The sequence below is a fragment of the Bubalus kerabau genome, chromosome 6 (assembly GCF_029407905.1).
Source record: "Bubalus kerabau isolate K-KA32 ecotype Philippines breed swamp buffalo chromosome 6, PCC_UOA_SB_1v2, whole genome shotgun sequence".
NCBI lineage: Eukaryota > Metazoa > Chordata > Mammalia > Artiodactyla > Bovidae > Bubalus > Bubalus kerabau.
The window spans coordinates 99,505,005-99,520,378 of NC_073629.1; the positions used below are offsets into that span (position 1 = coordinate 99,505,005).

The 15,374-nt window shown below is 37.9% G+C and overlaps 1 protein-coding gene across 5 annotated transcripts in view; it reads left to right on the forward strand.

The window, feature by feature from the left end:
• The first annotated feature begins 228 nt into the window (after positions 1-228).
• STIL (STIL centriolar assembly protein) overlaps positions 229-15,374 on the forward strand; it is a 53,166-nt gene continuing 38,020 nt past the window's right edge. For 2 of the 5 annotated variants that reach the window (XM_055585970.1, XM_055585971.1), the window contains exons 1-8: positions 229-442; positions 3,711-3,797; positions 7,309-7,416; positions 9,446-9,558; positions 10,244-10,431; positions 11,248-11,495; positions 13,536-13,619; positions 14,958-15,044. In XM_055585970.1, coding sequence (XP_055441945.1) covers positions 3,754-3,797; positions 7,309-7,416; positions 9,446-9,558; positions 10,244-10,431; positions 11,248-11,495; positions 13,536-13,619; positions 14,958-15,044 — 872 coding nt within the window. In that variant the 5' untranslated portion in view covers positions 229-442; positions 3,711-3,753. The remainder of the gene's footprint in view (positions 443-3,710; positions 3,798-7,308; positions 7,417-9,445; positions 9,559-10,243; positions 10,432-11,247; positions 11,496-13,535; positions 13,620-14,957; positions 15,045-15,374) is intronic. The other 3 variants (XM_055585967.1, XM_055585968.1, XM_055585969.1) reach the window with 3 other exon arrangements.

The window sequence follows — 15,374 nt, forward strand, 5'->3', positions numbered from 1 at the left end:
CCGGCTTCCTCTGCCATCTCATCCGCCCGGCGGGGTTTTTTCATTGCGCGTGCGCAAGTCCCGCCCCACCCCGGAACTTAACCGTTGACGAAATTGAAGTGTTTAAATCCTCCGGAATCTGATCCAGGAGCGCGGGTGGCGCCCTTCTTTCTCCACGGAGGTTTAGGATTGGTCGGCGTCGACCGGTGCAGGGCGCTGATTGGCTGTTGCACCATAGCGTCGCGGAGACCGGGAGTGTCAAGTCCGGCACCGCCCCTTCTCCCTGATGGGTTGGGCTTCCGACCAGTCAGCAGGCGTGGCGCGGGCTTCGGTTTCGCGAGCTTGTATTTGCCGCCCCGGTTCCCGCGACCCTCAACGTCCCAGAGGCGGGGCGAGTTGGCAGAGGTTCTCTTGGGACTCTGTTCCGGCCCAGCACACAAACCTCAACTCGCCGGAGATTGCGGTGAGTATTTTTGTGCTTCAGTTCCCCCGAGGGGCCTCTGCGAGCCTGGGGGACGAGGGTGGGCAACACTCTGCTGCCTGTGTTGGGTTCAGCGGACTAGGAGCCTGGACTAATGACGCAAAGGGAATCGGGACGATGAATTCCTTGGGAATCATTTGTACTTAGGTATGTGAACAAAGATTTCAATCGATAACATGCTATCATATAAAGTTTTTACTGTAAAAATATCTGGACGGAAGCCCAGTATGCTCGGACAGCTACATAGTAATGAGTGATAGTTGCTCAATCTTGCCTGACTCTTTGCAACCCCATGGACTGTAGCCTGCCAGGCTCCTCTGTCCATGGAATTCTCCAGGCAAGATTACTGGAGTTGGTTGCCATTTCCTTCTCCAGCTACATAGTAAGGGATCGGTTAACGTTTAAAGTTCGTGGTCGGCTGGAAGTGATTTATAAATAACAAAGCGTGAAAATGCTGTGGGTGTGAACACAGTCGGTAGTAACACCACCATGGTATCTAGGAGACGGTTTCACAGAGGAGTTGATATTCGGATTGGATTGTGAAGGATGATGAGAGTTTACCAGGGCCTTCCAAATAAAAGGGACAGTAGGTGTGCGTGGATACTGCCAGTATCCACTGAATGTGATGTAGGAGTGAAGGGATGTGTGGGATAATAGGATGGGGCCAGGTTCTGAAAGTCCTTTATTCTGTAGAAGAGCCGGAGCTTCCCTGGTGGCTCAGACTGTAAAGTCTGCCTGCAAATCAGGAGACCCGGTTCAACCCCAGGGTCAAGGAGGATCCCCTGGAGAAGGGAATGGCAACCCACTCCAGTGTTCTTGCCTAAAGAATTCCATGGACAAAAGAGCCTGGCGGGCTAGTCCATGGGGGTCACAGAGTCGGACACGACTGAGCAATTGGATGGACATTGAAAGAAGACGTAAAGAAAGCTGAATGCTGAAGAATTGATGCTTTTGAATTGTGGTGTTGGAGAAGACTCTTTGAGAGTCCCTTGGACTGTAAGGAGATCCAGCCAGTCCATCCTAAAGGAAATCAGTCCTGAATATTCATTGGAAGGACTGATGTTGAAGCTGAAACTCCAATACTTTGGCCACCTGATGTGAAGAGCTGACTCATTTGAAAAAACCCTGATGCTGAGAAAGATTGAGGGCAGGAGGAGAAGGGGATGACAGAGGATGAGATGGTTGGATGGCATCACCGACTCAGTGGACATGGGTTTGGGTGAACTCTGGGAGTTGGTGATGGACAGGGAGGCCTGGCGTGCTGCAGTTCATGGGGTTGCACAGAGTTGGACAGACTGAGTGATTGAACTGAACTGAATTGAAAGAAGAGCCATCAACTCTTTAAGCCAGAGAATAACTTGGTCAGATTTATATAGCAGTAATTCCCTGGTGGCTCAAATGGTAAAGAATCTGCCAGCAGTGCAGGAGATCCAGGTTCCATCCCTGGGTCGGGAATGGCTACCCACTCCAATTTTCTTGCCTGGAGAATTCCATAGACAGAGGAGCCTGGCTGGCTACAGTCCTTAGGGTCACAAAGAGTTGGACACGACTAAGCAACTAATGCTTTTCAACCCTTTTTGACTGAGCACAAAGGCAGCCCTTCTGGTAGCACTGTGGAGACTTTTCAGTAAATCTGGTGAGAGCTAATAAAGTCAGGAACTGAGGCAGTGGAGATAGAAAGACAGTTTATATTGGGGAAGAGGGAGAAAGGAGAGATATGGATGACTTGATGGTTTCCATTTGATACACAACTATGCCATTATCCAGGGAGAATATGTTTTGCTAGGTATAGGTGTTACATGATTTTACTTTCACTACACTAGCTTTAATTGCTTGTGTGTTACTGTCAATTAACTGTCTCCTATGGGTTTTTTTTGAAATGAGAAATAATAGGTCAACATTTTTGATTTATCTTAATGCATAAAGGAAAAAGAGACAGATAAGGAGTTTTAAGACTCTTGTTTAATAAAGAAAAACGGCACTTTATTACTTCTGAAAGTTACAACTATCAATCTGAATATTGTTGTCCGTGACAATCAAGTAGCATAGAAGGACTTTAAAGTCTAAAACATGCATTCCATAGAAGCTGCATGAAGTCTAGATACCTCTAAGAGGGACATTTTATCAACCTTACAAGGGTACTTTAAATAGGATTTGGTTTTTGTAAATATTTCCAGATTCTGACTTTAACTAAAAAATTTTTCTGAATGACTTCTGCACCAGAATGAATAACTCTCTCCTTCCTTACCTTGATTTTAAACAATTCTTTTTTGTTAGGATTGAAGTAGAATACACAGGGCCTAAAGATTCTAACTCTAAGATTTGATAAAAGAACATAGCAAATAATGAGCTGTAAAGAAAGGACTTTGGGGTCTGTGTTTTGCTTTTATAATATTTAGATGTCGATATCCAATGGGTAGGACTTCCCAGCGGCTCAGTGGTAAAGAATCTGCCTGCAATGCAGGAGACCTAGGGTTTGATTCCTGAGTGGGGAAGATCCCCTGGAGAAAGAAATGGGGACCCACTCCAGTGTTCTTGCCTGGGAAATCTCATGGACAGAGGAGCCTTGTGGGCTAGAGTCTACAGGGTTGCAAAGAGTCAGACTTGACTTAGTGACTAAACAGCAACAAGAATCCAGTAGGCAATTAGAAATACAGACTTGAAACTTAGAAGAGAGGCAGAAACTGAAAGTTTGGTATGTTTGCTTCGGAAGCAATGGGAGTGGATGAGATTACCCAGAGAATATATGAGGAGCCAAGAAAAGACCACTGACTTGGCACTAATACAAGTTAGTTTGTGGGTATGCAGTATTTGTCTCCTATCTCCACAAGCTTGAAAATTTGTTGACTTTATTATAGACCAAATAAATATCTAGCCCAAATTGTTCCTATTTGCTGTTTTGTGGTGTTCTGACTATTATGAAGCTTTTGGTTAAAATCTCACGTATTAAATACTACCTGCCCTACCCAGCTCACTAAATTAATACAAGGATCTTGGTGCAGAATCTTAATAAATAGATAGTTGGTGGGATTTGCTGCCTAGAATAAATATTAACATTAATTTATAGGCCGAATACTATAAAGTATGAAAGTGATCAGCATTCATAAGCACTTTATCTTATTCATCTATGGATGAAGACACTTCATATAAGTAACCTAATTTTGTCTGTTATTTTGCTAATATGTGGTTAAATCATGTTTCTTTTTATTTTTTTGTCACTCATTAGTAATATTCTCTTTTATTTCTTTAGGTTCCTGAGCATGTGAAATTGAATAAATCATTCACCAACTATCATGGAGTCTACATATCCTCTTGCAGGGCCCCAGATAAATACCAGGTATAGAAATATTTTTACAGAATGTGCTTTTCACAGTTACTCACATAATTTGGGTTGGAAGAGAGGAGAAAAAAATAATCTTTAGAATCAGGAAAATCTGGGTCCATATCCCAGCTTTACCATTTATTAGGTGGGTGACCATGATCAAGTTATTTAACTTCTCTAAGCTTCAATTTCCTCATCTGTAAATTGGGGACAATAATCTCTATCAGAAGGTTATTATGAAGGGTTAAATAAGACTACTAAACTAAAGGGTCTGGGACATTGTAGGCACTCAGTAAATCTTAGTCTCATTTCCTCCTTTCCTTATTTTAGTTTCACAGAGGGCCTTTGTATTGATGAAAAATAGTACCTGAACTTTTGAGGCTAAAGATCACATACACATTTATTTACATCCTAGACAAATGGCAAAGCGGTTGAGTTCCTTCCCTCTTATAAACTCTAATTATTTGATGGGAAAAATTTCACGCTGAATGTACCTAAGCCTTTTCCCACTCAATGTGGTGTGAGGAGGAGGAGCTTGCCACCTGTCTCCTAATTTTCTCAGTCTGTCACTACTTTGAGGAGCAGGCAAAATGGCTTGAGTTATTTGGCTCTTTGGATCATTTATTGTTCTTTTTTCCCCCTTGAGAAGAACAATTATTGCTGACGTGTAAATTTCTTTTCTTCTAAACTAGAATTGCATCCATGAGTTACCTTTATTCTCTGCGTTATTTTTCTTTGTGCCAGATGTTCTTGATGAAGACAATGGGAAACATGACCCAAAGAGGCTATCATATTCCTTTTGCTTAATTTTGGCCCTTCTGTTCTCTCCTGTTGCTACCTCTTATTCTTTGAAACTTTATCAGCCTTTGTTCTTCTCTTTAATTTTATTATTGGGTCAAATCCATTCCTTACATTCTAGGGAAAATAATTCATTTATTGAACTCTGGTTTTCAGTAATCTGTGGGCTTTTAGGGCAGCAGTTTTGAATTATTTTTGTTTACAAACCCCTTTGAATGTCTTATAGCCATGAATTTCATTCCCTAAGGAAAAGTACTTTTATACATACATGCAGAACTTTGCACCCAATTTCAAGGTGTTTTTATCTTTCTTGCCTCTCAAGTCTGTCTCCCTGTATACTTTAGATTAAGGAAAAAATTAATAACAACCAGGTTCTGTGCTAATAGGCACTTTGCATACATTATTTTTATTTAATCCTCACAACAAACCCATGAGGAATGGGTACTATTATTATCCCCCTCTTTTTTTTTTTTTTCAATGAAGAAACTAGCATAGAGATCTTAACCAACCCAAAGTTACACAGTTGGTAACTGGTATAGCCAGTATTTAAAGCTGAAATGATCTCTACTGTGCACTATAAGGAAGTAAACCTGAAGTAGTGCAGGTTGGATTTTAAACCTGCACTACTACTTACAGCGAAAAGAAATGGACGACTTACAACAAAAAGAAGTAGCTAACATTGAGCACTTACTGTAAGCCAGGATTTTTTCTGAGCATTTTATATATATTGACCCATTTAATAAGTATTCACTATAACTCTCCCAGGAGATACTGATATTATTTTGTTTAACAGTTGAGGAAACTCAGGCACAGAGACATTGATTGGATCATGGTCACACAGCCAGCAAATTTTGAAGCCAGGTTCGAAAATCAAAGACCTAAGCAGCTGATAGCCAGGCTTTGCTTTTAACCCTTAAATCATTCTTCCTCTCTCCAACTGGTAAATAATAAATATATTAGATGTAGAGACATAGGTAAATTGACAATTTGTCACTTAACTACCTTTGTGACTTTGAACAAATTTCTTTTTTTTTTTTTTTTTAATATTTATTCATTTATTTGGCTGCACCAGGTCTTAGTTGCAGCATATGGGATCTAGTTCCCTGACCAGGGATTGAACCTGGGCCTCCTGCATTGGGAGCTGAGAGTCTTAACCACTGGACCAGCAGGGAAGTCCCTAAACAAATTTATTAATTTCAGATTGTGTCTTTATTTCAAATAAAGAGATTAAAAATCCTTATAAAGATTTGCAAGCACATAGCTAAGATCGATGGCATCCCACTCCAGTACTCTTGCCTGGAAAATCCCATGGACGGAGGAGCCTGGTGGGCTGCAGTCCATGAGGTCACTAAGAGTCGGACACGACTGAGTGACTTCACTTTCACTTTTCACTTTCATGCATTGGAGAAGGAAATGGCAACCCACTCCAGTGTTCTTGCCTGGAAAATCCCAGGAACGGGGGAGCCTGGTGGGCTGCCGTCTGTGGGGTCACACAGAGTCGGACATGACTGAAGTGACTTAGCAGCAGCTAAGATCATGGTAGAGCTAGACTGAACCATGGTCTAAAGCATTACATCATTCAGCCTCTAGTAGTACAAGCTTTGAAATCAGCCACACTTAGATACAGATTCCAGCTCTGCTACTTAGTTGTTGTATCAAGTTGTAGAAGTTGGAGTTTGTTATCTCTAAAGTGGACAATTAAGTGTCTGAGAAAGTTTTAGTGAGAAATATTGTACATGTAAAGTGCCTAGTAGGATGCCTGGTACATAGCAGATGATCTGTGGATCTGTGATGATCTATGGATCATCATAGCAGATGACTGGGGCCAGTATTTTAGTTGGTAAGTTTTATCAGGTGATACATGAAAGTAAGATCTAGAACAAGATATTCTTAGTGTGTGATATGATAAATATTTTTTCAATTCAACTATTTAATAGTCTACCACCATGCAAATGCACTTTTGTAGGTAGCTCACTGTCAGAGCTTTCTTGCTTTAATTACATGTGACTTGAGCTGATATTTTCTCCTAGTCCTTTCTTTGCATTATTTTTCTTATTGTAGTTTTCTCAAATTACTCACTTAGACAAAATAAAAACTCTGTGATGGTACTCTATATGGTTTAACATTGCTTTATGTTGCTTGCATTATCTTTGTTGAGGAATTATTGATGTTTTTCTGATGCTTCAGTAATTAAAATATGTGTGGGACTTCCCTGGAAGTCCAGTGGTTGAGACTCCACTGTAGGAGGCACAGGTTCAGTCACTGGTCAGGGAACTAAGATCACGCATGCCATGTGATGCTGCAAAAAGAAAAGACCTCATGTGACAGGGCCTAAAATACCAAGTTTGAAAGCCCTGAAAAGGTTTTGTGTTTTTCATAATTTTTTAAGTGTTACCCTGAAATTAGTTCAGAAAGACAGATATTAATTTAAAATTTAAATTCATGGTTTATATTCATTTTCTGTTACTTAAAGAAGATTTTATAGAATTTATACTCAGTTTTTTTTTAAAAGGCTCATGTGTATATAAATGTATATGTGAATAGGAAAAAAAGGAGGTAACTTTTGAGTGTTTATTCACTTGATAGAGTTACAAGAGATTTTTTTTTACTTTTTAAAAATGTTTTTCAAATCTTCTAAAGTTACAAAAGTAATCAGAAAAGCCCTGTTATTTAAACTGTTTCTTGTAAGATTTGTCTGTTTCTCATTGTGCTTTGGTTTTTTTTTAAGGTTTTCTTCAAGCAGGATGGTACCTTTCTATTTTCCTCCATCAAAATGTGCACTTTGGAACCCAGTGCCAATTGGAGATTTCATCTACTTACATCTCCGTTACTACAGGTAGAAGATGCTTCTATTTTCAAATTAAACCAGTATAAACAGGAATCTAAAGAATATGTAAGGCAGTGGTTACTATGAATAATTATTTTTTTAACGTTTCCATCTAGGCTTCCCTGAGGCAAAATATTCTTTCTACTTCTTCTTAAACCTGTTCCTTATGATTTTGAGAAGTAGTCCTAATTTCACAGTTAAAATATTCTGTAAATCTAAGGTACTAAGTATTATAGGACTTCAAGAAGCAAAATATAATAGAAACTGAGTTTTTCATCATACTTCAGCATGGTATTTGAATAACATTGAGAAAATTGAACTGATTTTGAGTGGATAGACCATTTAAAAGGAATGTAAAATATTAGAGTTATGACCAGGATTGTGAAAGAAAGACATAGAAGCTTAGGCTTCAAGTAATAGCAAATAGAGATCCATTGAAATATTGTATATAAGAGAGTTACTTGTTAAAAGCAGAGTTCTAAGAAGGATAGATCATAGTGGGGAGAGCTTAGAGTCAGCCCTAAGCGGGAGATGGCTTTCTGTAATCTAAGTGATAGATTTATACCATAGTGATTTAAGGTGTTAAACTAGAGCCAGACTTCTGGAGGGTCAGATCCTGATTTACCCTTTCTTATTAAGTGACCTCAGTAAAGTAGCCAAGGATCAGTTTCCTTATTTATAAAATGGGGGACTTCCCTGGTAGCTCAGTGGATAGGAATCTGCCTGCCAATGCAGGGGACAGGGTTCGATCCCTGATCCCGGAAGATTCGATACGCCATGGCACAACTAAGCCTGTGCGCCACAACTACTGAACCCAGGCTCCAGGGCCCGCAAGTCTGCGTGCTGCAGCCGCACGCCTGGAGCCTGTGCTCTGCGACAAAGAGAAGCTGCCGCAGCGCGAAGCCCATGTACTGCCAAGCAGAGGGGTCTCTGCTCACCACAACTAGAGAAAGCCAGTGCAAAAAAACAACAAAGACCATTGCAGCCAAACTAAACTAAAATAAAATGGGACTGTGACACTTGTTTCATAGTGCTCTTATAAGTATTAAATGAGACAGGTTTTAAAGCAGCAGTTGGCACAATGCTTGGGCATAAGAGGTAGTCAGTAAATGTTAGGTATTATAAGGGTTTAGAGCAGTGTAGCAGCATTGAGACCAAGAGGAAAGGATGAAACCAGGTGTTTTGAAGAAACATTTTATAGCATTTGGTGATCAACTGAATAGAGGAACTAAAGGAAATTACATGTCAAAAAGTTTTTAAGTTTTAAACTAGTTGGCAGAGAAGGCTGATATCATTGAATATGTAAGGCAATGATTACTATAAATAATTTTTTAAACAATATCTTGTGGAAGTTCCGTTAAATATTTGTTAGACCTGTTGATTCTTTTCTACATGTCTCTTAACCTATGTTTTCTATTGCTATCTTCCTGTGCTACATTTTGAGTATTTCTTTTGTTCTTCAGCTCTCCTAATTTACTCTTTAGCTGTGCTACTTATTAGTTGCCATTTAACCTGTTCATTTAGGTTTTTAAATGTATATACTATACATGTGAAAGGTAATTTATAATATATATACATAGTTTATAGAATAATAAATTTGGTCTTTTATAATAGCATCTTGTTCCTTGTTCATATTTTAGAGTCCTTTTGATATTTAAGCATGTGAATTGTATTTACATTTTGTATTCAGCAATGCTGGTAACTGAAGTTCATAGATAATATGTAAACAAATGGATGTGACTATTTCAATCAAAGTTTATTTACAAAAATAGGAGACCTCATAGTTTCTTGATCTCTGCTGTGGTTCATAAAATTAAGCAAATGCCTCAAGAATAACTGTAACCTCAGTGTCTGCTCATTGCAGTTTTGCTTTCCAGGCAGCCCTCCTTACACCTTGCCTTTGACCCTAGGATTTCCCAGAAGTGATCTTTCTGTACATTTTAAAAGATATATATAGTACCTTAGGCAACATTTCACTACAGAAGGATTTTTTAGGTATCAGATCCATCACATTCATAAAAGGCTTGTTATTTTTCAGAAATCCAAGGCTTGTGGTAACTGAAAAGACCATTCGACTTGCTTGTCGTCACGCTAAACAGAATAAAAACAACTTGCCATGCTTTTTACTTGGTTCTCTCACAGTAGATGAAGGTAACATACTTTGAAAAATTATTTTTATGACTATAATAGACTCTGTGTTTACTGCTTCAGCCAATTATTGTAATATACTTTGACCATTTTTTCTTTTTTTCCTGTATACCAATGTTAGGAAGATGAGTTAAAGTTGACACTGCTTATCATAGACGTTGCAGTCTGGTCATGTTGATGAATATATATGCAAGTTATTTTTTTTAAATGCGAGTTTACATATATATATGTATGGCTGAGTCCCTATGCTGTTTACCTGAAACTATCATATTACTTGTTAATCGGCTATACCACAATACAAAATAAAAAGTTAAAAAAAAATTTTTGTTTTTAAATTTAAAATGAGAGTTTAATGTACTGTTAGTATGAACACAATGCTTTCCTATAATCTGGGCTTGCTTGGTTGATTTCACATTTCATAATTGGCGTTCTAAATAATAACTGCTGGGCTTCCCTAGTGGCTCAGTGGTAAAGAACCCGCCTGCCAATGCAGGAGACATGGGTTCAGTCCTTGGGTCAGGAAAATGCCCTGGAGGAGGAAATGGCAACCCACTCCAGTATTCTTGCCTGAGAAATCCCATGGACAGAGGATCCTAGCAGGCTACAGTTCATGGGGTAACAAAGAGTCAGACGCGACTTAGTGACTGAGCATGCATGCACTCATAATAACTGCTGTTTTGTTCTACAGATGAAGAAAGTATGACATTGACAATAGATCGTTTTGATCCTGGTCGAGAGGTACCTGAATTATTGGAAAGAATCCCTACTGCTTCTCTTCCTGGGGACTTTGTAATCCCATGCAAAATTCATACTCAAGGACTTTGTTCAAGAGAAATAATAACTCACAATGCAGATGACTTTAATTCATCTTTCAAGGTAAGATTTGTTGATAATGTGATTATTCCCAATTCAGCAAAGAATCAAATTATGTGTACTGTGTTGTATTTTAATAAACCCATATTTAATAGATATTCATAAAAATTTCTGACTAAATGATTGTTGACCTAAAATGCAATTAACTGTAGTTTCTGAGGATGGAAATTGTAGGTGGATAACATGGGTAGCATTCTGGAAGAGGAAGCAACATGACTAAGACAGCAAAGTACAAAGGATAACATTGAGGGTGGAGATTTTTGCTGGATTTGTGGGCAGTCAGACTTCAGAACTAGTGTGTCTAGATCAGAGAGAGCCCTGTCTGCCAAGCTAAGGAATTTTAACTTTGTCTAATGGGCTGTGTTTTTCATTGACAATTTCTGAAAAGGAAATACTGTTAAATCAAGGATGATTAATGTGATAGGGCAGGCTGAATAGAGTCAGAATAGTTAGGCCTTGCAATAGTCAGGGATGTATTTGCCTATAGTAGAGTGGTGGCAGTGAGACCAGAAAGGACAGTGTACATGAGCAACTACAGAGGAAGAACTAACTTGACCATTTGGGGTAATAAGAACATAATCAAAGAGGAATGGACTTCTTTATATAGATGGAGTATAGAAAATCTTGTACAGTATAGTAAATCTTATTTGATTTAACATCATTTTTCATGTAACCTTCTGGTCACATGGAAGAAATAAAAGAATTGAAATATTGCAAATCAGAAATTTTTTTGTTAATGCAAGATATATGAAACAAATCCTTTAGAGATGTGTACAGATTTCAAAATTTTAAAATAATCGTGTGATGTTGATTGCTCAGGCTCTGCAGCATCATGTGTGTAGCAAAGAGTCCTTGGACTGTGGAAAACTACTTGCCCTGAGAGCTCATATCACTTCCAAGGAGAGTTTGGACATTGTGGATTTCGACTTGGATTGGGCAGCAGTAACTCTAGCAAACACCTTTAAGTGCACACCTGTGAAACCCATCCCCATCATTCCAACAGCTCTAGCAAGGAATTTGAGCAGTAATCTGAATATTTCTCAAGTTCAAGGTACCTATAAATATGGGTAAGTAAAAGACATATTCATCCAAAATTTTAAATATTGGTCACATTAGTATATTTTCATGTTATTCAAGTAATATGAAATAATTGTTCAGTCAGTTTACATGCCTGATATGTGATGGCTAGAAAATAACCAAGGAAGGTGATAAAGTGGTTAATTTTTTTTAAAATTGCTAATTTTTTTTTGCTTGTTTATTTGGCTACACTGGGTGGTAGTTTTGGCACATGGGACCTTCAATCTTTGTTGCGGCAGGAAGGATCTTTAGTTGAGCCATGTGAACTCTTAGTTGCAGTTTGTGGGATCTAGTTCCCTGAGGAGGGATCAAACCCAGGCTCCCTGCATTGGAAGTGTAGAGTCTTTGCTTCTAGACCACCAGGAAGTCCCTAAAATTGTTAATTTTTGCTGAATTAATTATTTTTCTGATAATGAGCCTGATGGAGGCTAGAGAATTATTTGTAATATGCAGTTTTACTTGTGGATAATGAGCACAGCAGATAAAGGAGATAATTAAATTAAAATGTTACATACTCTTGCCTCCTAAATTGTCAACCATTTGAGGGTGGAGTTTCCTCACATGGCTGCAGCAGCATCCTCTCTAGCCTCCTATCCACCACTCTTGGTTTCTTAGGAAATACATGCCAAATTGCTTGCTTTCTGGTCCTCAGCAGGGCTGCTTCCCTGAATCCTCATCCACTTTCTTTAACCATTGTCTGCTGACCTAGGTCAGACAATGTAAGCACCCACTGCTTTAAAGTCTAATCAATTCCTTTCTGGCTTCCTTTCCCACTGACTCCACCCTAGTTCCTGTTAGGTCTCCAGAGCTGAAACTGTTAGGCAAGGTAAACTCAACTCCAAGTCTCATCTACCAAAAATGCCTCTTCAAAAAAAGATAAGGAAAAGGTTTTTCTTCTCCGAGTGTCCCTGAAATAGCAAAGAAAATGCCTGCATACTGATCAGAGCACCTTTCTGGTTGTAGTGGCACGAAGGAAAAAGTGTTCCAAAAGGATGGAATGGTCAAAAGTCATAGTGATTTTTAAATGTTTGAACTAAATTGAACATTTAAATTCTCTTGGAGTAATAAAGTGCTTCTCAATGGGGACACAGAAATGTGTGTTAAAATTAACCAAAAAATTAGTTTATTTTCTTTAATATCTGTGACCATCTAGTAGTGAAGCAGAAATTTATCAGGTTGTCAAGGCAGCAGAGCTCTCAAAGCAGGTGTTAAGTGTCACTTTACTAATGTAAAACTCTTGCCAACTCTGGCTTAATCATCATGGTTTGATAAATTCATCATCTTTGTGTTTTAAGGTTATTATAGCAATAAAATGTATCATTCTGTGGTATTGTCAAGACTTTACATCACAAATGGAATTGTTTTTACTTTTGTGTTTTAAAGCCATAACAGTAAACTCTTGACAATTGTACTGTAGTTATCATATTCTTAAAACTTATTGTCAGTAAATAAGTACAATAACATAGTATAAATGTAGTATAATGTCCTTTTAGGGAAAAGTGAGCTTTGGGGTTCTATCATGATTTGCAAAATTCTTTGATAGCAGTTGGAGGACTATAGTACAAGGAAGATTGAATACCGCTCACCTAATTCAGTGTCCTTCATTGACAAGTCACATCTGTTGTAATCTTGTCAAGTCACCTGGATGCTTGATCACTTCCAGCAGCAGGAAGTTCATTTCTCGCAGGGAAATCTATTTGGTTCTGAAATTGTCAGCCTTGATTTTAATACTTTTGATTTTTAAAAAGTTGACACTTTCAGAGCAAGCTTTTTCAAAAGATGTGTAATCTTCATTGACCATTTTAATAGATAGATAGAAATTTTAAGATATTAAATCTGTTCTATTTTGTCCTTGGAATTGCTGGAGTCTTTTTTTATACTTTGAACTCTTTTCTTTGTGTGTATGTGAGAGAAATTATTCATTCGAATCCTTTTCTCTGCCTAAAATATACTTCTTTGGCACTCAGATGATTCTCTTTTAGGTAAAGTACATAGTTCCAATTGTTTTTATATGAATGTCTCGTGTTTAGATATCTCACGATGGATGAGACACGCAAGCTATTACTTTTGCTGGAATCTGATCCCAAGGTCTATTCTCTACCATTAGTGGGAATGTAAGTATTGCATTACTTATAAAAACCTTTTCGGCCATATATGTATTTAAATATATATGATAAACACTTGAATCATTTGTACTATGAATATGTCATTAATACTTGGATCAAGGGAAAGGCTACCCACTCCAGTATTCTGGCCTGGAGAATTCCATGGACAGTCCATGGGGTCGCAAAAGATCGGACACAACTGAGCAACTTTCACTTTTACCTTATAAAATCATGAATGCCAATGATGCTTAAGCTTTCTTATTTTAATAGCTGAACCAATTAAAGCAAGATTTTTGTCCAGTCTTAGGAAGAATTCTAGTATATAAAACAAAGCTGAATTCTTCTGGTTGAAGCTGAAGCCCTAGAGCCCTGTTTCTTTAACCTTACTCACTATTCCAGTCCTTAAGGCAATTTGAAGAATCCAGGACTCAGAATGTAACATTGTTTAAAATGCCAGGCAATTTTCCAGAAATTCTCAGTATTTATGGCTGTCTCTTTCAAGTTAGTGGTTAATGACATTTTGGCAGATTATTCAGTCAGAAATTTATCTTAATTCAGCATTTATTGAGTGCTTACCCTATACATAGTCTTGTGTTTCATACTGTGTTGGGATTTAAAGCTCCTCAAGGAATTTATAATTTACTATGAAATAAACAGTTTAGACTGAGCACTATTGCTGTTTTTAAGAGAGATGATAGGGGAAAGGCAAACTTGAGCTGGACCTTAAGTGTGTGGCCAATAGAAGGAAGGACTGCTGGGGTAAGGAACCCATGTGTGGGAATGGTACATGCAGAGTTAAAAAATAAGAGTGCACAAATGTTTTGTGGACTGTGAAATCTACTTACTGTCTGTTCACTCTGGTCCTGGTAGTGGCTGTGTGTTGGTCCTGCTCAATGAGTATCTATTAAGAATTTTCTGTGTTTCAGGCTACCCTATATATTTATAGAATTCAGTCCTTTCAATAACTGTGATTTTAGGCTGCTAACTTCATCCTCCCTTATTTTAAAATATTCTTTCTAGTGCAGGCTAATTGATTAATTCTTGTTTTCACCTCTGTTGTTAACCATTTTCTCTCTCACCATTTGACTACCACGTCAGGTGGAAAAGGACAGAAAGTAGTGCTCTCTCTGTAAGTATCTATCTATAGTTATAGCTATATCTATAGTGTTCCCTTTAATTATCACCATGGTTTAATGTTCATAGATTTCTTAATTATGAGCCCTTTAATCTATTCCTGGTGAATGCCAAGAATCTCTGCCACATTACCTTGAGAAGAACATAATCTAAAGGATGTTAAATACTAATTTGTAAATGACTATAGTTTTTAATTTCTATTTTTTGTTTTAGCTGGTTGTCTGGAATTATACACATCTATAGTCCTCAGGTATGGGCCTGCTGCTTGCGATACATGTTCAGTTCTTCTATTCAAGAAAGGTAAGTGATATTTTTATTTTGATCTTTTCCTCTACTCATGTTTTATTGGTATCATTTAAGATTCATGTAATGCCTTAACCTTTTATATTATTTACAAACCAGAAGAACAAACACACCAAGGAAAACAAACCTTATATTAAATAGGAATAAAACCAGACAAAAAAGATGATGTTGTGCTAAACTTGGAAATATCAAGAAATTCACTTGCCTAACAACAGTACTGTAACACACAAGATACATTTTTAATGAGTGGAGGGAAAAAAACCCTTGGGATCATCTACTCTAGCATTCTATTTTATAAAAAAGATTAATTTTCATTCATTAATTTTC